The sequence below is a fragment of the Bombyx mandarina genome, chromosome 24, assembly GCF_030267445.1.
Source record: "Bombyx mandarina strain Sakado chromosome 24, ASM3026744v2".
In the NCBI taxonomy this organism is placed as follows: Eukaryota; Metazoa; Arthropoda; class Insecta; order Lepidoptera; family Bombycidae; genus Bombyx; species Bombyx mandarina.
In genome coordinates this window covers 7,493,364-7,516,000 of record NC_143230.1, presented here as the reverse complement: position 1 = coordinate 7,516,000, position 22,637 = coordinate 7,493,364, and the positions used below count along the sequence as shown (strand labels likewise).

General features: G+C 50.2%; 6 protein-coding genes, 2 long non-coding RNA genes and 1 pseudogene across 8 annotated transcripts in view; 8 read left to right on the top strand and 1 right to left on the bottom strand.

Moving 5' to 3' along the window:
• LOC149499993 (histone H3-like) overlaps positions 1 to 582 on the top strand; it is a 23,994-nt gene extending 23,412 nt beyond the window's left edge. The window contains exon 2 of the mRNA XM_089738252.1: positions 5 to 582. Within this exon, the coding sequence (XP_089594378.1) occupies positions 5 to 301 (297 nt within the window). The 3' untranslated portion in view covers positions 302 to 582. The remainder of the gene's footprint in view (positions 1 to 4) is intronic.
• LOC149499978 (uncharacterized) overlaps positions 1 to 22,637 on the top strand; it is a 141,775-nt gene that overhangs the window by 70,633 nt on the left and 48,505 nt on the right. The gene's annotated exons all lie outside the window — the stretch shown is intronic.
• On the top strand, positions 804 to 2,870 carry LOC114244362 (histone H4). The gene has a single exon (XM_089738240.1). The coding sequence runs from the start codon at positions 2,245 to 2,247 to the stop codon at positions 2,554 to 2,556; it is 312 nt and encodes a 103-aa protein (XP_089594366.1). The 5' UTR covers positions 804 to 2,244; the 3' UTR covers positions 2,557 to 2,870.
• On the top strand, positions 3,602 to 5,085 carry LOC114244453 (uncharacterized). Its single transcript, XM_089738239.1, has one exon. It carries the CDS (start codon positions 4,003 to 4,005, stop codon positions 4,843 to 4,845), a length of 843 nt encoding a protein of 280 aa, XP_089594365.1. The 5' UTR covers positions 3,602 to 4,002; the 3' UTR covers positions 4,846 to 5,085.
• On the top strand, positions 12,972 to 13,637 carry LOC149499992 (histone H2A). The gene has a single exon (XM_089738050.1). The coding sequence runs from the start codon at positions 13,078 to 13,080 to the stop codon at positions 13,450 to 13,452; it is 375 nt and encodes a 124-aa protein (XP_089594176.1). The 5' UTR covers positions 12,972 to 13,077; the 3' UTR covers positions 13,453 to 13,637.
• The window catches only part of LOC149499980 (uncharacterized), a 36,002-nt gene continuing 27,235 nt past the window's right edge, over positions 13,871 to 22,637 (bottom strand). Inside the window, exon 3 of the long non-coding RNA XR_016325326.1 lies at positions 13,871 to 14,048. This is a non-coding gene — a long non-coding RNA (uncharacterized LOC149499980). The remainder of the gene's footprint in view (positions 14,049 to 22,637) is intronic.
• LOC149499991 (histone H2B-like) lies at positions 14,082 to 14,682 on the top strand. The gene has a single exon (XM_089738041.1). It carries the CDS (start codon positions 14,187 to 14,189, stop codon positions 14,559 to 14,561), a length of 375 nt encoding a protein of 124 aa, XP_089594167.1. The 5' UTR covers positions 14,082 to 14,186; the 3' UTR covers positions 14,562 to 14,682.
• Positions 16,527 to 18,528, top strand: LOC149499990 (uncharacterized). Its single transcript, XM_089738029.1, has one exon. The coding sequence runs from the start codon at positions 17,020 to 17,022 to the stop codon at positions 18,526 to 18,528; it is 1,509 nt and encodes a 502-aa protein (XP_089594155.1). The 5' UTR covers positions 16,527 to 17,019.
• Positions 21,764 to 22,453, top strand: LOC149499989 (histone H3-like; annotated as a pseudogene).

Sequence of the window (22,637 nt, the reverse complement as noted above, 5' to 3'; positions counted from 1 at the left end):
GAAGCCTCATCGTTACAGGCCCGGGACGGTCGCCCTTCGTGAGATTCGTCGTTACCAGAAGAGCACGGAACTCTTGATTCGCAAACTGCCTTTCCAGCGTCTCGTCCGTGAGATAGCTCAAGATTTCAAGACCGATCTCCGTTTTCAGAGTTCGGCGGTGATGGCCCTGCAGGAAGCCAGCGAGGCGTATCTGGTCGGTCTCTTCGAGGACACGAACCTTTGCGCTATTCACGCGAAACGTGTGACAATAATGCCAAAAGACATACAGCTCGCCCGCAGAATCAGAGGTGAACGTGCGTAAATTATTTGTTGATGACCAAATTAATTGATTGATTGATTGATTGATGTGTGTTATTATTTAATTTACTACGCCGTCTCGCGATGCTGATTTTATTATGAAGAAACAAAAAAGGCCCTTTTCAGGGCCGCAATTCATTCATATAACAGAATACACACTGCCTACTGTTATTTATTATTATTATTATTTTTAACTTACCCGTTTCATTGTATAATATATTATATTATGTATTACGATAACATATACCGTATCCCGTAGTCGTATTAAATTAAATATACGTTGAACGTAAATATATAAATAAATAATATATATAACTATTTCAGATATAATTGTGATATAGTAAATTGTATTCAAACGTTCGATTCGATAAACTAAGAAGACAACGTCGTTGTGAATATTACCCCCCCCCCCCTCCCCGCGTCGCTTTACAACGTTCAAAGAATCGTCCGTGGTTGCGCGCACAGGCGCAGCGTATAAATATAGGTCCGAACGTAATTTTCGGAGCCATTCCGACAGGAGCCCTCTTCTTCGATATAGCGAAGGCGTTCGACAAAGTCTGGCACAACGGTTTGATATACAAACTGTATAACATGGGAGTGCCAGACAGACTCGTGCTCATCATACGAGACTACTTGTCGAACCGTTCGTTCCGATATCGAGTCGAGGGAACGCGTTCCCGGCCCCGTCACGTCACAGCCGGAGTCCCGCAAGGCTCCGCCCTCTCCCCGTTACTATTCAGTTTGTATATCAACGATATACCCCGGTCTCCGGAGACCCATCTGGCGCTCTTCGCCGATGACACCGCCATCTACTACTCGTGTAGGAAGAAGGCGTTGCTTCATCGACGACTTCAGACCGCAGCTACCACCATGGGACAGTGGTTCCGGAAGTGGCGCATCGACATTAACCCCACGAAAAGCACAGCGGTGCTCTTCAAAAGGGGTCGCCCTCCGAACACCACGCTGAGCATCCCCCTCCCGACTAGGCGCGTCAATACCCCCGCCCCCGCCGTTCGCCCGATCACGATGTTCGACCAGCCCATACCGTGGGCCCCGAAGGTCAAATATTTAGGCGTCACCCTCGACAGTAGGATGACATTCCGCCCCCACATCAAGACGGTACGCGATCGTGCCGCCTTCATTCTAGGACGTCTCTACCCGATGATATGTAGGCGAAGTAAAATGTCCCTTAGAAATAAGGTGACACTCTACAAAACTTGCATACGCCCCGTCATGACCTATGCAAGTGTAGTGTTCGCTCACGCGGCCCGCATACACTTGAAATCATTCCAAATTATTCAATCCCGTTTTTGCAGGATAGCCGTCGGAGCCCCGTGGTTCGTCAGGAACGTCGACCTCCATGACGACCTGGACTTAGAGTCCATCAGTAAGTATCTGCAGTCGGCGTCCATGCGCCACTTCGATAAAGCGGCACGACACGAGAACCCTCTCATCGTGGCCGCCGGTAACTACATTCCCGATCCTGCGGACAGAATGGAAAGCAGTCGACGTCGCCCAAAACACGTCATCTCGGATCCGCCCGATCCACTAACGGTGCTTCTAGGTACTTCAAGCACCGGTCACCGTTCTCGTCGAACCCGTCGCTTGCGACGAAGGGCTCGACGAGTAAATTAACTCTCAGACACAGCCCACTGAGTTTCTCGCCGGATCTTCTCAGTGGGTCGCGTTTCCGATCCGGTGGTAGATTCTGCGAAGCACGACTCTTGCTAGGGTTCGTGTTAGCAACATCGTCAGGTTTGAGCCCCGTGAGCTCACCTACTAAGTTAGGGTTACGCTGACATAGCCTCTCAAGGCTCTCAGCTTAGGTAGGAAAAAAAAAAAAAAAAAAAAAAAAAATTTTCGGAGGCTCATTCGTCGTTCGTCGCGCAACGCGTTAAAGTCTGCTGCTACTACTAATACAAAACACAAACCGAGAAGTTCGTCAAGATGACCGGTCGCGGTAAAGGAGGCAAAGGTCTTGGAAAGGGGGGCGCTAAACGTCACAGGAAGGTGTTGCGTGATAACATCCAGGGCATCACGAAACCGGCTATCCGTCGTTTGGCTCGCAGAGGTGGAGTGAAACGTATCTCCGGTCTTATATACGAAGAGACCCGCGGCGTTCTCAAAGTGTTCCTCGAAAACGTGATCCGCGACGCTGTCACATACACCGAACACGCCAAGAGGAAGACCGTCACCGCTATGGATGTTGTGTACGCTCTGAAACGCCAAGGTCGCACCCTGTACGGTTTCGGCGGTTAAAGAAGTTTCATCCATCGACGATTTTTTTTATTTTTTGTCTCGAGAACGATTCAATTTCTTTTTTAATTACACGGACAACCGAGCAATGACTGACAACTGACAACAGCGGTGACAGCAAGCAAGCAAGCAAGCAAGCAAGCAAGCAAGCAAGCAACACACGACGTGGACCATCTAGAAACATGTTTCAAGAACTTTTTGCTGTCGTTGATGTTGTAAATCAATCGCAAGTGACGTTGGTTCGTTTAATTATTATTAATTTTTTTCGTTCTCGAATACAAACAAACAAACAAACAAAGGCCCTTTTCAGGGCCGCATTTTTATCTATTATGAGAAAACTTGCCTTTTTTTTTTCCCTATTCATTAAGTTTAATTTTATTATTAAAATAAATAAATAAATATATATATATATTCTTTTTACTTTATTTATTCTTTTACTTGACTATATTAGTTTCAAACAGAAGAAAACTCACATGGATGCAATTAATACAGGTACGTGCCCGACCTAATAGTACAAATCATTATTTATTATTTTATATTATTAGTAAGATATATAACTAGTTTTATTAAAACTTTAGTATAGTGCAGTCGTCGCGTGCAAAAATTTTCGTTTATTTCTAGTCCTTTTAGCACCACGTAAAAGCGTATTTAAGACAGTATAGGTATGTACAACATTTTTATTATTATCATTATAATTGTTGATTTATATTGATAGCGTGAAATCTCATTGTACATAGGTACTTAATATATATATTTAAAAAAAAAATGTTAAAAGAAAAAGAAAAAAAAAAAAAAAAACTTTACAAGCAACCAGAATAGAACATTCCGCTCGCGCGTTCCGAAACTTGAAAGTTTGAATCTGTTTTACGTACCTCTCGATTGATCATCATTTTAACCTATGAAAACTTTTATATTTCATAAAAAATAAGTTCAACCTTAAAAGTATACGAAGAGGGTTATATATTATTCATTAAATATATAATTATTATTCGTTTTATATGTAAAATATCATAATAAAGTTAACACTACCTGTGCAATCGACGAGATAGCGTTGTTAAAAGTTTAATATTATTTTATAATACGATCGGATCATAAAGAATCGTACATCAGTAGATTCAAGGATTCGTGTAGTTTAATCTAAATTCGATAGAATAATTACGTGTCTTTAATAATATCGAAAAAAATACAAAAGACGTGAGATGTGTTAGTGAAAAGTTTCAAGAATTGGTACACGAAAACGTATCGCGTTTTTAGCGTTCTCGTTACGGTAACAGATCGGCGCGGGTTCAAAACAAACCGATCGTGGCGACATCTGTAAGGTGTAAACATTTTCATTGTTTTCCGATTCATTATTCTGCCTGTGCTTAATAATAATATTGGAATCTCTTGTGTTTTGTGTGTGCGTGTACAACAACAATAATAATAATAATAATAATATAATCATCAACGATGGCAGATACCGCTGTTGCGACTGAAACTCCAGCTCCGGCTACACCCGTCAAAAAACCAAAAACATCCGCGAGTGGTGGTGCTTCCGCGGGCGCTAAGAAACCTAAAGCTAAACCGAGCCATCCGAAGACGTCGGAAATGGTGAACAGCGCTATTGCCGAACTCAAGGAGCGCAGCGGCTCGTCTTTACAAGCAATCAAGAAATACATAGCGGCCCAGTACAAGGTGGATGCTGAAAAATTAGCACCGTTCATAAGAAAGTATCTGAAGAACGCCGTCGAATCCGGTACTCTAATACAGACTAAAGGCAAGGGAGCTTCCGGATCTTTTAAACTGGAATCGAAGACCTCCGCTTCGAAGAAACCCGGTTCCGGATCTGGTGGTGCGTCCGGTGGCAGTTCCGTAAGGGCAGCAAAGGGCAACGCTTCGTCCGCTTCCGCTTCGGCAGCGTCTAAAGGCGGCAGCAGCAACAAAAAGGGAGGGGCCGGCGCCGGTGGTGCCGCTTCGACTTCTTCGGGGGCGGCTGCCGGCAGGGCCGGAAAGAAAGCGGCTGCAGCGTCAGCTTCATCGCCGTCGAAAGGTAAATCTTCGGTTGCCGCAACCGCCGCAGTTTCGGTAAAGGAGAAAAGAGCCGCCGCCGCCGCGAAAAAGAAGCCCGCCGCCGCTGCTAGGAAGTCTGGAGCGAGCGCTAAAGCTGCGGCCGCCAAGAGCGCGCCGAAAGCTAAGAAAACAGCTAAACCACCAACAAAGAAACCGAAAGCGCCTAAACCGAAAAAGGCCACCGCCTCGACGCCTAAAACGAAACCTTCGGCCAAAAAAGCGTCCGCCGCTTCGAAGAAGTGATTCATTGGGTACAACAGCAGCAGCACACAATGATTTAAAAATACGTACAAATATATTAAAACGAACCAACCATGTGTGTGTGTGCCAGTCACCTAATCATCATCATCATCTTATAATAAATAATGTATGTTTGTGTCTAACTCGATCGACGTTCGACGACGACGACGACGACGACGATGAAGACGCGAAGATTACACACGGCACGCATCGATATACAACAGCCCTTTTCAGGGCTAACAATTATTTCAATCAATTACTATATTACACCTAATAAATAAATAAATAAATAAATAAATAAATAAATAAATAAATAAATAAATAAATAAATAGATATATATCATATACTACGTAAAGGATAATTCTATTCGATTATACATAATAGTACCTATATATTATTATTATTTTTTCGTTAATTTGTTTCATTATTCATTATTTTTAGTACTGCTTTAACGCACACACACACAATTTCACACGTGCTTTCTATTCATACAAATTATTCGTTCTTCATACTATTCTATTCTATTTTCTATTCGTTTCGTTTCATACTGCTACTATGATGATTATTATTATTATTATTATTATTATTATTAATATTATGATGCTTGTCTTCTTGTTTCTTTCTTATTTGTTTGCTATTAATTACACCGATTACCGGCCGCCGGACCCCGCCCGACTGCCCGACTCCCGACTCGACTCTACTCTTTACTCTCTCTTAATGATTCATTCGTTCAAACCTTTCGATGCCACGTAAACGTACAACCATCAGCCGAACGAAGAAAATTTATATAAATACCCAAAAAATGCGGCGCGAGCAAATGCCCGGGACACCAGTGCGCAGTGGATCCAAATTGGTTGTGCTGTACAATTTGTCGAACCCAAACCGTGAGAGTGTTCAATCTAGTGTAGTTGTTACGGCGCGGAGACGTTCCGGACAACAGTACACAGGACCCGGGAACAGGTAAGTGGATTGACACTTTTTATTCCTAGATATTAGTCTAATACGGGTAGGTGTCGTCCAGCCTGTATAGCTGCGTCACCATTTTATTTAATAATAAAATTGGCGGACGTTAGCGCCATCAGAGTCTGGCCTCCTGTGTTTATTCCCAGTCCTTTCCTGCCCTCGGGGTTAGGCGGGGCTGAAGCCAAACCCGATTTGCTAATTATTAGCCCCGCAAGGGAATTGTGGTGTCGGGACCTAGTCGGGACCAACGTGTAGTCGTGGATTACTTGTAAATACACTATAATAGATTATTAATAAGTTGTTAAAGTAGTGCAAGTACATAGATCCCCACATAAGAAATTGTTTAGATTAGAGTAACAGTCCACCAACTAATAGGAAACGTTGTTCCTTATGCCAAAATTTTTACATAGTGCAGACAAACTTTTTCATAACTACCCCCAATATCATTAATTTTTTCTGATTTCTATTTTTCAATTAAAATTGCCCATAGTTTATCTAACATTATTTGCAGTGCCGACAGACGGCACCCATATTTGTAAGCCTCCATCCCATTACTTTTTAGTTATAATAGCCTAGTAATAGTTGTATTTGTCCATAGCTTTAGTTACAAATTGTTTATTAGATTGTAGTTCAGTAACTTAATCTTCTTTCCCTTTGGTCCCAACGGCTGTCCTGACTGGACTTAGTGGTTCCGCACCAATATTTTTTTTTTTTTTTTTTTTTTTTCTTTAATTTATTTGTTTCCTTAGGTATTTTTAAATTGTATCATACTCGATTTCTTGTTTTTATTAATACAAAGCGGTTAGGTGACCGAATCCTGTCCGCTGGGCGGTTGGGGGTAGCTGGTCGGGGGCCAGGTTCATTTGCGGACTGAAACTTTTGTTTTAGACCCCCAAAGTTCAGGGCACCCGTCCGGTCGCCGCCGGCCGGTCTGGCATTGATATTGATGTCACTATCAATATTAATGCTTCTTGCTGAAGGTGTCACACCTCTTAGTTGTCTGTATATATTAGTTTAGTTACTTATTCAGTTTAGTTAGTTATTTTCTTATTATTCCATTTATCTAGCTTAGTTAATAAATTTTAGAAGTGAGATAACCACTCATAGGTCATTGATGGTGGCGGGCCAGGGATGGCTGGTTATCGGTTTAATTAAATTAAATAATTAGATTATTACATTTATCTAAATTATTAAACATTACATCAATTAATTTTTTATTTTTTTTATTTGATTTTATTTTTCTTTGCTTTATTAGTCGTTGTATTCAGTGGTCTTCAACCGTAGTTGCCGTAGTCAACACTGCATATCCCCGTCCTATTATTCATTTTTCTTTCCTCTTCTCGCATTGGGGCCGAGGGGACCTGATGACCACAAAAAATAATAAGACAGCAATATCATGTCTGGGGGGTCACCTCCCCCACCATCAGCACACCCGGTCCGTCCCGAAAGGGACATGAGGCAATAGTGGGTTCACCCGCCTATTGCTCCCTACCTGCTCGCCCGGAACAAGGCACCGGAACGGACGACCGGCCCGGTCCTTCGGGCGCGGCCCGGGGTCACCAGGATCGGTCCGGGGGAAAGTTTCTTTCCCTTACCGGCCGATAACTCGGGGCCTTCGGCCGCGAAAGAAGGCCAGGTCGAGTCCGACCGAAGTTCTGCAGAGGGTGTAGATAAGCGACCCGTATTGGACCTTCGTCCAAATCCTTATCGAGGACGACGAGGACGACGATAGCGAGGCGACGTCTTCCTCTTATGAAACGTCCGAAATAGAGGAGACACCGACACAGAACACAAGTCATCCAACCCCTCGCGTACCTCCTCTTCGAGGGTGGAGTCCTCTCCCCCTCCAAACCAATTCCCAAGCCGAGGAAGTGCTTAGGGACAGTGGAGAGCCCACCAGCCAAGCAGCTGCGTACGCCTCCTCGGTCTCCTTCTCCTACCATCTCCCATTCCAACGGATAGGCCAAGAGGTGCCCCCACCACAGGCTGCATGGTGGGCAACCTAGAATCGACTAGGTACATGGACCTTGAACCCTCCGTCTCCAATCCAAACCAATCCCTATCCCAAACCCTCGCCAGTCCCCTCCACCTCATACGCGCTGTAGCAGCACGCGACCCGTACCCACCCAACAACACCAACAACACACCCACCAGAGTTCCACTGCCCCAAAAGGTCGCGCACTAAAGAGGAGCCCCGCCGTCATCCACCTATTATGGTGGAAGTGCTCCCAAATTGGTCCCGCCATATGGCGGCCATAGGGAGCGCTTGGGGAGGGCACCCTCCGTGCGCCCTTACGGAACAGGGTTCAGATTTCTGCCAGCGTCGGCAGAGGAATATAGAGTGGTCCAGGCCTACCTTGCCGGGGCCTCCTCAGCGGACAGTGCCATCAAATGGTATTGCTACGCGTTGGAGGAGGACATCCCGACAAGGGTGGCTATTCGCGGACTACCTGCCGACACCGACGCGGCAGAAATCACAAATTCCTTGAAGGAGCTGGGGTTTCCGGCTCGCTATGCCCGATGCATACGGGCTAAGAGAGGGAGGCCGGGGTGCGTATTTTACGTTACCCTCGACCACCTCTCTAAGGAAGGCCTCGCCCGCTTGTACGCAGTTGAAGAACTGCTGTACCTGCCGGGGGTGTCAGTTGAGGGATGGCGGCCAAGCCGTGGGCCGGCGCAGTGTCACCGCTGCCAGGCCTTCGGCACGCCTCCACCAATTGCCACCGAGCGGTCCGCTGTGTGCGTTGTGCGGGGAGCACATCGTGGCGGACTGCCCGAGGCCGAGGGAGGGGCCCTTCACCTGCGCCAACTGCGGAAAGGACCACGCAGCCGTTGACAAACGGTGCGTGGCCTACCGCAGGAGGGCGAGGATGTTGGGTGTTACCGTCCCCCTCCCGTACCACCGGTGCCGCGCGCCCGGAGGCCTCCAGCTCCTGCAGTACCAACACCATCTCAAGCAACTTCGACTCAAGTTCCGGCGCTAGAGTCGTATCAAGTAAGGGCAAGGGCAAAGGGAAATCGTCCCAAGCCCCAATTCTCGCCCCAACTCCCACCTTACACTCACGGCAGCCCAACCTAGTGGAGTCGAATCCAGCAGCCTCCACACTGATGGCACCGGCTAACGCTGCCGACCGGCCGTTAGACCTCAACCGGCACCAAGAATTTTCAAAAAAAAATAAAAAAAATAAAAAAAGAAAGAGAAAGCCAAAGAGAGAAAGCGAGCGCAAAGACTAGCCGCCAATATCCCACCCACCCCAGTAGAGAGAATGACTCCAACTCCAATTCCTGTGCCAATGGAGGTCACAGAAGCAACGCCACAACCATACAACACCAATCGCAATCCACGCTCAGCCCCAAGAAAATTCGGTCGACGTGGGCATGACTCAGCCCCCACTACCACCCCGCCCGCAGAGAGAGCGGCGCAGCGGCCGACAGGACACGCAGCCTGCCGGCTTCGCTGCCTGGCTCCTCTCCCTGTGGGAGAAACTGTCCGAGGTGATCTCCGGAGTGATCCGAGAGATCGCCTCGGGAGCCAGTCCCTTCGGGGCCTTGCTCGCGGGGTTCTACCGGATGATTGCGCAGCTCAATGGCTAGCCAGGAGCTGCGCATCATCTACTGGAACCCCGACGGGATAGGGTCCCGGAGGTCGGAGCTCATCCGACTCGCCCAGGGTATGACCCGCAGGTTATCCTCCTGGGCGAGACCAAGCTAAACCTCGACAAGATTTTAGGATGCCCAACTACTTCGTGTACCGACGGGACGAACTGACCTCCACGGGCGCCCGTTCAGGGCACTGCGGCGCTCGTCAGGAGGGACGTGGTGCACGAGGAGCTTGGGCTACTGACCTTCGCCTCTACCAGAACGGTCGGGGTGAGGGTCCACGTACCGGGGGCCGAATTGCGGATTTATGCCGCGTATCGACCCCCGGGTCCTGATTTTGTCGAGGACGATATTAGACGGGCCTTGAACCATGATCGCCATCCGGCCTTGGTGGTCGGGGACCTCAATGCGAAACATGTCGCTTGGGGCTCCCGAATCATCACGCCGCCCGGAAGGCGATTGTACGAGGATGCCGAAAGGGGGGACTACTGCGTGGTCGGCCCCAACGAACCCACACACGTTCCAACGTTGGCCCGGTACCAACCGGACGTATTGGACGTGTGTGTTCACAAGGGGCTACAGTGCCCTCTAGCGATAGAGGCACTGTACGACCTGAGTACCCCTCACCTACCGATCTTGGTCACGGTGGGTTTGGGGCTCACTCGGGTCGCGACATCCCCTCTCAGGCCTAGGGTCGACTGGCAGTCCTTTACGGGACTGCTGGCCGACCAATCCTTGTTTCAAGACCCGTCTACCCCTGATGAGGTCGACACGGCGGTTCCCGTCTCGTCGACACCATCAGGGGAGCCCTGGACCAAGCGACGACTCTGGTACCCAGCGGGGGCCCAGAGCGGAACTCCCGGTGCACCTCAAGACGTTAATTCGTCGGAAGAGGGCACTGAGGAGGCTCTGGGCGACATCTAGGTGTCCCAGGATTAAGCGCGAGCTCAACCGACTTGAGGGGGAGCTGGCGACTAAGATGCGGACTTACCGGGGTGATTCCTGGGAGGGGGGACTGTTGGACGCGTCCGACGACCGTACGATGGCCCCCCTTCACCGCATCTGTCGCCGGCTCACCAACAAGCCTTCCCCCACTTGCCCCTTGGAGGACGAGGGGGGAAGACGGTGTTTTACACCGTTGGCTCGTGCCGAAGTCCTGGCCAACTCGCTGGAGCGGCAGTTCACTCCGAATGTCTCTGCACCCTCGATGGCTGCATTCCATCGCGAGGTGTCAGAGGGCGTAATCCAATTCCTCAAACCGGAATCGCCGGGAGTCGAGCTGGGAGATGACGACTTAGTCACTCCCAGCGAGGTGCGCCTCCTCATCAAGTCGATGAAGAGGCGCAAAGCCCCCGGCGAGGACGGTATTCCTCCCCTCGCCCTGCAAAACCTCCCTCCCTCAATCGTGTCAGCAATGGCACGATTGTTTAATTCCATTCTCCGGGTAGGACACTTCCCTGGAACTTGGAAACTGGGCAAGATCATCGTCTTGCCCAAACCCGGCAAGGACAGGAGAAAGCCCTCCAGTTACAGACCGATTACCTTGCTCTCGCACGTGGGCAAGTTGTTCGAGCGGCTGCTCCTGAGGAGAATATCGCCGTATATTCTCCTCAGGCCGGAGCAATTCGGCTTTAGAAGCGGCCACTCGACGACTCTGCAACTGACCCGTGTCCTGCATCACTTGGCGGACCGGCGAAACTCGGGCCAATACACGGTCGCGGTCCTCCTCGATATCGAGAAGGCCTTCGACCGTGTGTGGCACGAGGGGCTGGTCCACAAGCTGCGGGACGCGGGCCTACCGCACGCTCACGTGCGACTGCTCGGGTCGTATCTGGAGGGCAGAACCTTCTTTGTCGCGGTCGAGGGCGCACGGTCTTCGTGCGTCCCATTACGGCCGGGGTTCCCCAGGGTAGTGTCCTATCACCTATCCTATACGCCCTCTACACTAATGACATCCCCACCCTGGAGGGTCACCTTCGGGCGTGGGAGGAGGACGTGAAGTTGGCCTTGTTCGCTGACGACTCGGCCTACTTCTCGTCCTCCCCGTTCCCCTCTGCAGCCATCATGAGGATGCAGAGGCTTTTGGACATACTGCCCCAGTGGCTGGACCGTTGGAGAGTCGCGGTCAATGTGGGAAAGACCGCGGCCTTACTCTACGGTCCGGTCCGTATCAGAGTCGTCCCAAAGAAACTCAGCCTCCGAGGTGTGAATGTCGAGTTCAGGACCACGGTCCGGTGTCTCGGATGCGACATCGACCGCTCTTTGAGCATGGTCGCGCACGTCAACCGAGTCATCGGTCAGGCTCGCGCGGCCATGTTCTTGTTGCGGCCGGTGTTTGCGTCCGGGCTTCCGACCAGGACCAAACTCGCCATTTACAAGACATACGTCCGTTCCCGCCTCACATACGCTGCTGTGGCCTGGTATCACCTGTTGTCGCCGTCCCAGCGATCTAGGTTGCAGGCCCAGCAGAGTCTTTCCCTCCGCATTATCGTCGGGGCCGGGCAGTACGTCAGAAATGACGTTATTGCCCGGGACCTAGGTGTGGAGTCGCTCGTGGAGTTTGTGACTAGGCTCGCCCGTAATATGTACGAGCGAGCCGAAAACGGGCCCCATGAGCATCTCCACGCATAGCCCCGCTGCACGCCAGACCACCGGATGGTACGGCGTTGCCGCGGGAGCTATTGGTACCCCCGACGATCGTTCGGAGATAAAGCTCCTCGCCGGCTGTGAGGCCGGGGAGGACCTATGAGCGCCCCTCTCGGAGCTGAGTTTCACCAGCCTCTAGTCCCACGCCTCTTGCCCGTTTGGCGGGTCCCCCGTAAGGGGACCGCGGCTGCACCCCGTAGGTGCAGCCCCATTTCCATGAGGGGCTTCGACCCCACCCCCCACCCCCTTTTGGGATGGGGTGTTCTTACCCGCTACAGACCTCCCCCCCATCAATATTGTATAACGATGGGGAGAGGGGAGAGGACTGTAGCGTGGAGTGCGGATTCGCTCTCTCCCCCATATTAGGTTAGCTAGGTTATGTTAGGTTAAGTTAGATTAGGATTAGTTTAGGTGTGACGGCGCGCGCTGTCCCGGCACTCCACGGAGTGCAGGAACGGCGCGCTGCCGCCACTTAGATGTAAGTTAGATTAAGTTAGGTGTACTTTAGGCTAAGCTAGGATAAGACAAAATTGTTAAAAAAAAAAAAAAAAAAAAAAAAAAAAAAAAAAAAAAAAAAAAAAAAAAAAAAAAAAAAAAAAAAAAAAAAAAAAAAAAAAAACAAAAAAAAAAAAAAAAAAAAAAAAAAAAAAAAAAAAAAATGGAGGAGAGCAGCAGCCGCCCCAGGAAGAAGGGAAGAAAGAAGAAACGAAGAAAGGAAGAAAGAAGATGAAGAAGAAGAAGATGAAGAAGGGAAGACAGAAATCGTCCCACCACTCACCTCGAGCCTGTGTACAGTCCATCCCGCAGTGCATCACCCCTGCCTTAATAGGCGGGAGCTACAAGTCCGGGTAGAGGGGTTTCCCCGAGGCCCGTTCCGCGCCCCCGCAAGGGGACGCGACGACCCACGACCGACACGCGAGCAAATCATTTAGAACTTTGCTTTCGCTCTGTACGGACGTTCGCGAGACACGCGTGCGTTCGAGTGCTTTCGTGTGTTATATCGTTAACTTTTTTAAACTTCAAACATGTCCGGTCGCGGAAAAGGCGGAAAAGTTAAGGGCAAGGTCAAGTCCCGTTCGAACCGTGCCGGTCTTCAGTTTCCGGTCGGTCGTATACACAGATTGTTGCGCAACGGAAATTACGCCGAACGCGTTGGTGCCGGTGCACCGGTTTACCTGGCCGCCGTCATGGAATACTTGGCCGCTGAAGTTTTGGAATTGGCCGGTAACGCAGCAAGAGACAACAAGAAGACTAGAATTATTCCTAGACATCTTCAACTCGCCATAAGGAACGACGAGGAACTGAACAAACTCCTTTCCGGTGTGACAATCGCTCAAGGCGGAGTTTTACCAAACATTCAAGCGGTACTACTCCCGAAGAAGACCGAGAAGAAAGCTTAAAAAACGCTTCAAACTCGCTCGCAAGGACGACAACAACAACACAACATGTCGTCGATAATATTTATATATAATAAATAATAATAATCGACGAACACATATTTTGTTCGTTGTTGTTGTTATTATTATTATTATTATTATTATATTGTATTGTTGACAGAAATCAAAGGCCCTTTTCAGGGCCGCAATATGAATCAATCAATACTGAATCGACCGAATCTAATCCATATATTAAATAAATAAATAACTAAATGAATATAATAATATATATATTTCTTAAGTACAAAATTTATCCGTATTTTCTTCTCGTATCTACCTACCTACCTACCTACCTACCTATCTGATCCTATCCTTATTCATTCGTATACATATTTATGAGCGAAGATAATTCTTGTTCTTACTTGTGTCTATATAAATAAATAAATATAGAATAATTTACTGTAAGCATATAATATAAATCATTTTAAAAGCACTCACTCACGAAAACGATACACGATCTTCGATCGTGACGAAAGCTCCGACGAATGAACGATAAAAGTCATTCCCGATTGGTTCGCTGCCGTTGAAAGCTCGATCTCAGCATGATGCTCAACGGGTATCTGAAAAGTAAAAAAATAAAGTTCGACCGGCGCAAATTTTTTATTCTACCGCTTCACGTTAACCGTGCCGAACGTCCGTTACGTTTGCGTTCCGTGGGGATTTCTAAAGAGCAATCTAAATACTAATATCGAATCATCATGCCGCCTAAGACAAGTGGAAAGGCCGCCAAGAAATCTGGTAAAGCCCAGAAAAATATTTCGAAGACCGATAAGAAAAAGAAGAAGCACAAGAGGAAGGAAAGTTACGCCATTTACATTTACAAAGTGCTGAAGCAGGTCCATCCCGACACCGGTATTTCGAGTAAAGCCATGTCGATCATGAATTCGTTCGTGAACGACATCTTCGAACGTATCGCTGCAGAAGCTTCTCGTCTCGCCCATTACAACAAGCGTTCGACGATAACCTCGAGGGAGGTTCAGACTTCAGTGAGATTGTTGTTACCGGGTGAACTCGCCAAGCACGCGGTCAGTGAAGGAACCAAAGCCGTCACGAAATACACGAGCTCCAAGTAACTTTCTTCATGACTTCGGTAATTATTTCAAACTCACAAAACTGATGCACGACCGTACGCTGTTCGTATGCGTGTTTCGGTTGCATTTACATCGACAAAAGGCCCTTTTCAGGGCCGCAAAATCTATCAGTAAAATGATTATTATTATTATTATTATTATTAATATACGATCTATTTATAAGAATTAAATAAATTACATATTGTTGTTATTATTTTTAATATACCTCAAATACCAATATACCTATCATGCATCACACACCGATTTTTATATATTATTAAATCATAATATTAGTTGTAGCAGTAGTATTCTAATAACCAAAAGTGAATGTAATGTGTGATGTATAAAAAGTAAAATCATTAAATTATTATTAATTAATAAATAAATAAATAAATAAACAATATATGTACCTATGTATAAGAAATAGATATTATATATTTAATAATAACAATTAAAACACATTAAATTTTGAATATATCCGTCTCGCTCTATTGTATGGAGATGCGTGCGAGCACGCATCTCCATACAATAGAGCAAAACGAGCCCGTTCGATTCGTGACTTCAAAAAAGTATAAATACGAGTGGGTAGTGACGCCGACATTCCATTCCGACAGGAGCCCTCTTCTTCGATATAGCGAAGGCGTTCGACAAAGTCTGGCACAACGGTTTGATATACAAACTGTATAACATGGGAGTGCCAGACAGACTCGTGCTCATCATACGAGACTACTTGTCGAACCGTTCGTTCCGATATCGAGTCGAGGGAACGCGTTCCCGGCCCCGTCACGTCACAGCCGGAGTCCCGCAAGGCTCCGCCCTCTCCCCGTTACTATTCAGTTTGTATATCAACGATATACCCCGGTCTCCGGAGACCCATCTGGCGCTCTTCGCCGATGACACCGCCATCTACTACTCGTGTAGGAAGAAGGCGTTGCTTCATCGACGACTTCAGACCGCAGCTACCACCATGGGACAGTGGTTCCGGAAGTGGCGCATCGACATCAACCCCACGAAAAGCACAGCGGTGCTCTTCAAAAGGGGTCGCCCTCCGAACACCACGCTGAGCATCCCTCTCCCGACTAGGCGCGTCAACACCCCCGCCCCCGCCGTTCGCCCAATCATGATGTTCGACCAGCCCATACCGTGGGCCCCGAAGGTCAAATATTTAGGCGTCACCCTCGACAGTAGGATGACATTCCGCCCCCACATTAAGACGGTACGCGACCGTGCCGCCTTCATTCTAGGACGTCTCTACCCGATGATATGTAGGCGAAGTAAAATGTCCCTTAGAAATAAGGTGACACTCTACAAAACTTGCATACGCCCCGTCATGACCTATGCAAGTGTAGTGTTCGCTCACGCGGCCCGCATACACCTAAAAACATTCCAAATTATTCAATCCCGTTTTTGCAGGATAGCCGTCGGAGCCCCGTGGTTCGTCAGGAACGTCGACCTCCATGACGACCTGGACTTAGAGTCCATCAGTAAGTATCTTCAGTCGGCGTCCATGCGCCACTTCGATAAAGCGGCACGACACGAGAACCCTCTCATCGTGGCCGCCGGTAACTACATTCCCGATCCTGCGGACAGAATGGAAAGCAGTCGACGTCGCCCAAAACACGTCATCTCGGATCCTCCCGATCCACTAACGGTGCTTTTAGGTACTTCAAGCACCGGTCACCGTTCTCGTCGAACCCGTCGCTTGCGACGAAGGGCTCGACGAGTAAATTAACTCTCAGACACAGCCCACTGAGTTTCTCGCCGGATCTTCTCAGTGGGTCGCGTTTCCGATCCGGTGGTAGATTCTGCGAAGCACGACTCTTGCTAGGGTTCGTGTTAGCAACATCGTCAGGTTTGAGCCCCGTGAGCTCACCTACTAAAGTTAGGGTTACGCTGATATAGCCTCTCAAGGCTCTCAGCTTAGGTAGGATAAAAAAAAAAAAAAACGCCGACATTCAGTTCCGATTGCATCGCCGTTCGGTCCGGACGCGTTTTTGCAAATTATTGTCGCTGCCGTCGCGAACGTGAGTCTCGAGTTGTCCAGCATTGTCGTTGTCGCACCGATCGCGGCATTGTTGTGCATTCTTGACGCGCTGTCGCTGGCGTCGCGACCTTGAGTTGTAAAAACAGTTTGTACTTGAGTTGTGCACTCGTAACGCTAACTCATTATCACCCATCCATTTCATATATTAAATTCATTTATATATTCGGCGAGCAAAACAGTCTCTTTCGAGACTAAAACTCCACTGAGATCACCGCTTGTTGTGGCATTCTCACAACCCAGTGGAGCCCTACCTTCCCAACTTTCCACCCCAATTCCCAGCCGACTGCCGTTTTCACGGCAAAGGCACTCCCCCCCTTGGAGCTGGTAAAGCTCAGGGGGTGAACTCCCACTCAGGGGACTCGCCTTTCGGCGAGTTTGCTTAAGTCCCGGGGACGCCCCCCCGGGCACACACTCACCATGAGTGACGCCAATGGCGCGCTCTTCTTTAAGTTCGTCCGCGACGTCTGTCCGGACATAATCGCCAAGTTCGAAGCTTACAAGGCCGGCCTTGACGCGCCGGCACTCCGCGACTCTCCGTTGTCGCCCCCCGCGCCGGTACCTCGCGACTCGCCGATGTCGCCCCCCACCCCCGCGCCTGCGTCGATCGCGTCTTGCGCGTCATCAAGCTCCGGCTCCGACTCCGAGTCGGAAATGGAGTACGAGTCCGCCGCGAGTCCCCAACCGGGAACCTCGGAAGGGTTCACCACCGTCGCGCGCGGGAAAAAACGCGCCCGCGCCGTGGAACCGTCCGCGGCGCCGAAACAGCCAAAGGCCGCGAACGCGTCGCGTCCTAAAGTCGTGGTCTCACCCGACTCCCCTCGCCGCGCAACCCCGTCGCCGCGACCCCAACCCGCGTCCGTCCGCAAAATTCCCGCGCCGCCGCCGGTAATTTTGCAAGATAAGACCGCGTGGGATCGCGTATCCCGTGCCTGTAAGGCACAAAACGTAAACGTCATCCATGCGCGTAACATCGCGCACGGCATTCAAATAAAAACGGCCTCACCGGACGACCACAGGGCGCTGACAGCCCACCTCCGAAAGGAACGCATAAGCTTCCACACTTATGCGCTCCAGGAGGATCGCGAGCTCCGCGTAGTAATACGCGGAGTACCGAAGGAGCTCGACGTCGAGCTGGTCAAGGAGGACCTCATCGGGCAGGCGTACCCGATTGTAAGCGTGCACCGAATGCACAGCGGGCGCGATAAATTCGCATATAATATGGTTCTCGTCGCGTTAGAACCAACCGCCGAAGGCAAACGGATTGCCTCAAGCCTCCGCACCGTTTGCGGCTTATCCGGGGTCACCGTCGAGGCCCCATATAGGAAAGGCACTCCCGGGCAGTGCCACCGCTGCCAGCTGTACGGCCACTCCGCGCGCAACTGCCACGCGCGTCCGCGGTGCGTTAAGTGCCTCGGTGACCACGCGACAGCCGACTGTTCGCGGGTCAAAGAGACCGCGACCGAACCTCCGAGCTGTGTGCTCTGCCAGAAGCAGGGCCACACAGCCAACTACCGCGGATGCCCCAAGGCCCCGCGGAAGCGTCTGGCCAACGCGCCCCCAAAAACCGTCGGCCCAAAGACTTCGGCGCCCCGTGCGCCGAAGCCTGCCTTCGTGCCGGCACCGGTGCCCACCGTCTCCGCGTGGGCAAAACCGCTGCCGCTCACGCTGGCAGGGAAACCACCGGCACCCCAGCCCCTGCTCGCGCCGCGCCCCGCCCCCGCGCCCGGTCCCGCGCCTCGCCCCGGCCCCGCGCGGCCAGCTGTAAACGACTTTACAATTATTCGCGACTACATCGCCGCGATAAATATCGACCGCATGCGTGCGTTCGCCGACGCCATGCGCAGAGCGGTCACGGCCGAAGACCGCCTAAACGCGACGTTCGAGTACATCGACGTCATCGAGTCCGTCCAGCGCACGCTGGTTTGATTACCGGTAATCAATGGCGTGCAACGGTAGGGAAAAACCGCGTTCCATAAAGTTAGCATTTTATAATGCTAACGGACTCGCGCGTCAGTGCGATCAAGTATATGAGTTTCTCCGCGATAATCTCATCGACATCCTTCTGGTGCAGGAGACCTTCCTAAAGCCCTCGCGTCGCGACCCCAAAGTCGCGAATTACGTCATGGTTAGGAATGACAGACTCTCCGCCCGCAAGGGCGGGACTGTCATTTACTATAGGAGGGCCCTGCACTGCGTCCCTCTCGATACTCCCTCGCTCTTACATATCGAGGCGTCAGTGTGCCGCATCGCGCTGACGGGACACCAGCCGATCGTCATCGCATCCGTTTATCTCCCCCCTGACAAACCCCTCCTGAGCAGTGACCTCGAGACACTGTTCGGTATGGGGGACGCGGTCATCCTGGCAGGCGATTTAAATTGCCACCACACTAGGTGGAACTGCCATCGCACGAATGTGAACGGTAGGCGTCTCGACGCGTTCATAGACGACCTCACATTCGAAGTATTCAACCCCCCGACCCCCACGTGCTATCCGTACAACGCCGCGCGTCGTCCGAGCACAATAGATCTGGCACTGCTGAGGAACGTAACTCTGCGCTTGCGCTCCATCGAGGCAATGTCAGAACTCGACTCAGACCACCGACCTGTCGTCATGCAGCTCGGTCGCCCACTCAACCGCGAACCAGATACGAGGACCATGGTGGATTGGAAGAAGCTGGGCACGTGCTTAGCTGACACCGCTCCACCAATCCTCCCTTGCGGCCCGGATTCAACTCCATCCCCCGAGGATACCGTCGAATCCATAAACATCTTCACTGATCACGTCTCGACGGCGATCATAAGATCCTCGAAACAAGTCGATGTGGAGGACTGCTTCCACCGCATCAGACTTTCCCCCGATCTTAGGGACCTCGTTAGAATCAGAAACGCGGCAATCCGGGCCTACGATCGATATCCCACGGATTCAAACCGGACTCGGATGCGTCGCTTACAGCGGGAGGTCAAATCCCGCTTAAGCGACGCCCGAAACGAAAACTGGGATAGTTATTTAGAAGAACTCGCGCCCACTCACCAAGCATACTGGCGACTAGCTAGGACCCTCAAGTCCGAAACTATCGTCACTATGCCGCCTCTCGTACGCCCCTCAGGCCAACCACCGGCTTACGATGACGATGACAAGGCAGAGTTGCTGGCCGATGCACTGCAAGAACAGTGCACCACCAGCACTCAACACGCGGACCCCGAACACACCGAGTTCGTCGACAGGGAGGTCGAGCGCAGAGCTTCCCTGCCGCCCTCGGACGCGTTACCCCCCATTACCACTTCCGAGGTTAAGGAGGCGATCGATAGCCTACAACCACGGAAAGCTCCCGGCTCCGACGGCATCCGCAACCGCGCGCTAAAACTGTTACCAGCCCAACTGATAACGATGTTGGCCACGATATTAAATGCTGCTATGACGAACTGCATCTTTCCCGCGGCGTGGAAAGAAGCGGACGTTATCGGCATACACAAGCCGGGCAAACCGAATAACGAAACCGCGAGTTACCGCCCCATCAGTCTCCTCCCGGCGATAGGCAAATTATACGAACGGCTCCTTCGTAAACGCCTCTGGGATTTCGTATCCGCGAATAAAATTCTTATAGACGAGCAGTTTGGATTCCGCGCCAGACACTCGTGCGTCCATCAAGTGCACCGCCTCACGGAGCACATCTTACTAGGGCTGAACAGGCGGAAACCCATTCCGACAGGAGCCCTCTTCTTCGATATAGCGAAGGCGTTCGACAAAGTCTGGCACAACGGTTTGATATACAAACTGTATAACATGGGAGTGCCAGACAGACTCGTGCTCATCATACGAGACTACTTGTCGAACCGTTCGTTCCGATATCGAGTCGAGGGAACGCGTTCCCGGCCCCGTCACGTCACAGCCGGAGTCCCGCAAGGCTCCGCCCTCTCCCCGTTACTATTCAGTTTGTATATCAACGATATACCCCGGTCTCCGGAGACCCATCTGGCGCTCTTCGCCGATGACACCGCCATCTACTACTCGTGTAGAAGAAGGCGTTGCTTCATCGACGACTTCAGACCGCAGCTACCACCATGGGACAGTGGTTCCGGAAGTGGCGCATCGACATTAACCCCACGAAAAGCACAGCGGTGCTCTTCAAAAGGGGTCGCCCTCCGAACACCACGCTGAGCATCCCCCTCCCGACTAGGCGCGTCAATACCCCCGCCCCCGCCGTTCGCCCGATCACGATGTTCGACCAGCCCATACCGTGGGCCCCGAAGGTCAATATTAGGCGTCACCCTCGACAGTAGGATGACATTCCGCCCCCACATTAAGACGGTACGCGACCGTGCCGCCTTCATTCTAGGACGTCTCTACCCGATGATATGTAGGCGAAGTAAAATGTCCCTTAGAAATAAGGTGACACTCTACAAAACTTGCATACGCCCCGTCATGACCTATGCAAGTGTAGTGTTCGCTCACGCGGCCCGCATACACCTAAAAACATTTCAAATTATTCAATCCCGTTTTGCAGGATAGCCGTCGGAGCCCCGTGGTTCGTCAGGAACGTCGACCTCCATGACGACCTGGACTTAGAGTCCATCAGTAAGTATCTCAGTCGGCGTCCATGCGCCACTTCGATAAAGCGGCACGACACGAGAACCCTCTCATCGTGGCCGCCGGTAACTACATTCCCGATCCTGCGGACAGAATGGAAAGCAGTCGACGTCGCCCAAAACACGTTATCTCGGATCCTCCCGATCCACTAACGGTGCTTTTAGGTACTTCAAGCACCGGTCACCGTTCTCGTCGAACCCGTCGCTTGCGACGAAGGGCTCGACGAGTAAATTAACTCTCAGACACAGCCCACTGAGTTTCTCGCCGGATCTTCTCAGTGGGTCGCGTTTCCGATCCGGTGGTAGATTCTGCGAAGCACGACTCTTGCTAGGGTTCGTGTTAGCAACATCGTCAGGTTTGAGCCCCGTGAGCTCACCTACTAAAGTTAGGGTTACGCTGATATAGCCTCTCAAGGCTCTCAGCTTAGGTAGGAAAAAAAAAAAAAAAAAACGCGCCGACATTTTAGTTGTATCTCGTTCGTTCGTAGGCGCGCGGACGCGGACGTATTATCGTTTACTTACTTACCTACCTATCTATTACTCGTACGTTTACGTCGTGAACTCGTCGTCTCGAATGGCGCGTACCCAACAGACTGCTCGTAAGTCGACCGGAGGTAAAGCTCCTCGCAAGCAATTGGCGACCAAGGCCGCTCGTAAGAGCGCCCGGCAACAGGAGGTGTCAAGAAGCCTCATCGTTACAGGCCCGGGACGGTCGCCCTTCGTGAGATTCGTCGTTACCAGAAGAGCACGGAACTCTTGATTCGCAAACTGCCTTTCCAGCGTCTCGTCCGTGAGATAGCTCAAGATTTCAAGACCGATCTCCGTTTTCAGAGTTCGGCGGTGATGGCCCTGCAGGAAGCCAGCGAGGCGTATCTGGTCGGTCTCTTCGAGGACACGAACCTTTGCGCTATTCACGCGAAACGTGTGACAATAATGCCAAAAGACATACAGCTCGCCCGCAGAATCAGAGGTGAACGTGCGTAAATTATTTGTTGATGACCAAATTAATTGATTGATTGATTGATTGATGTGTGTTATTATTTAATTTACTACGCCGTCTCGCGATGCTGATTTTATTATGAAGAAACAAAAAAGGCCCTTTTCAGGGCCGCAATTCATTCATATAACAGAATACACACTGCCTACTGTTATTTATTATTATTATTATTTTAACTTACCCGTTTCATTGTATAATATATTATATTATGTATTACGATAACATATACCGTATCCCGTAGTCGTATTAAATTAAATATACGTTGAACGTAAATATATAAATAAATAATATATATAACTATTTCAGATATAATTGTGATATAGTAAATTGTATTCAAACGTTCGATTCGATAAACTAAGAAGACAACGTCGTTGTGAATATTCCCCCCCCCCCCTCCCCGCGTCGCTTTACAACGTTCAAAGAATCGTCCGTGGTTGCGCGCACAGGCGCA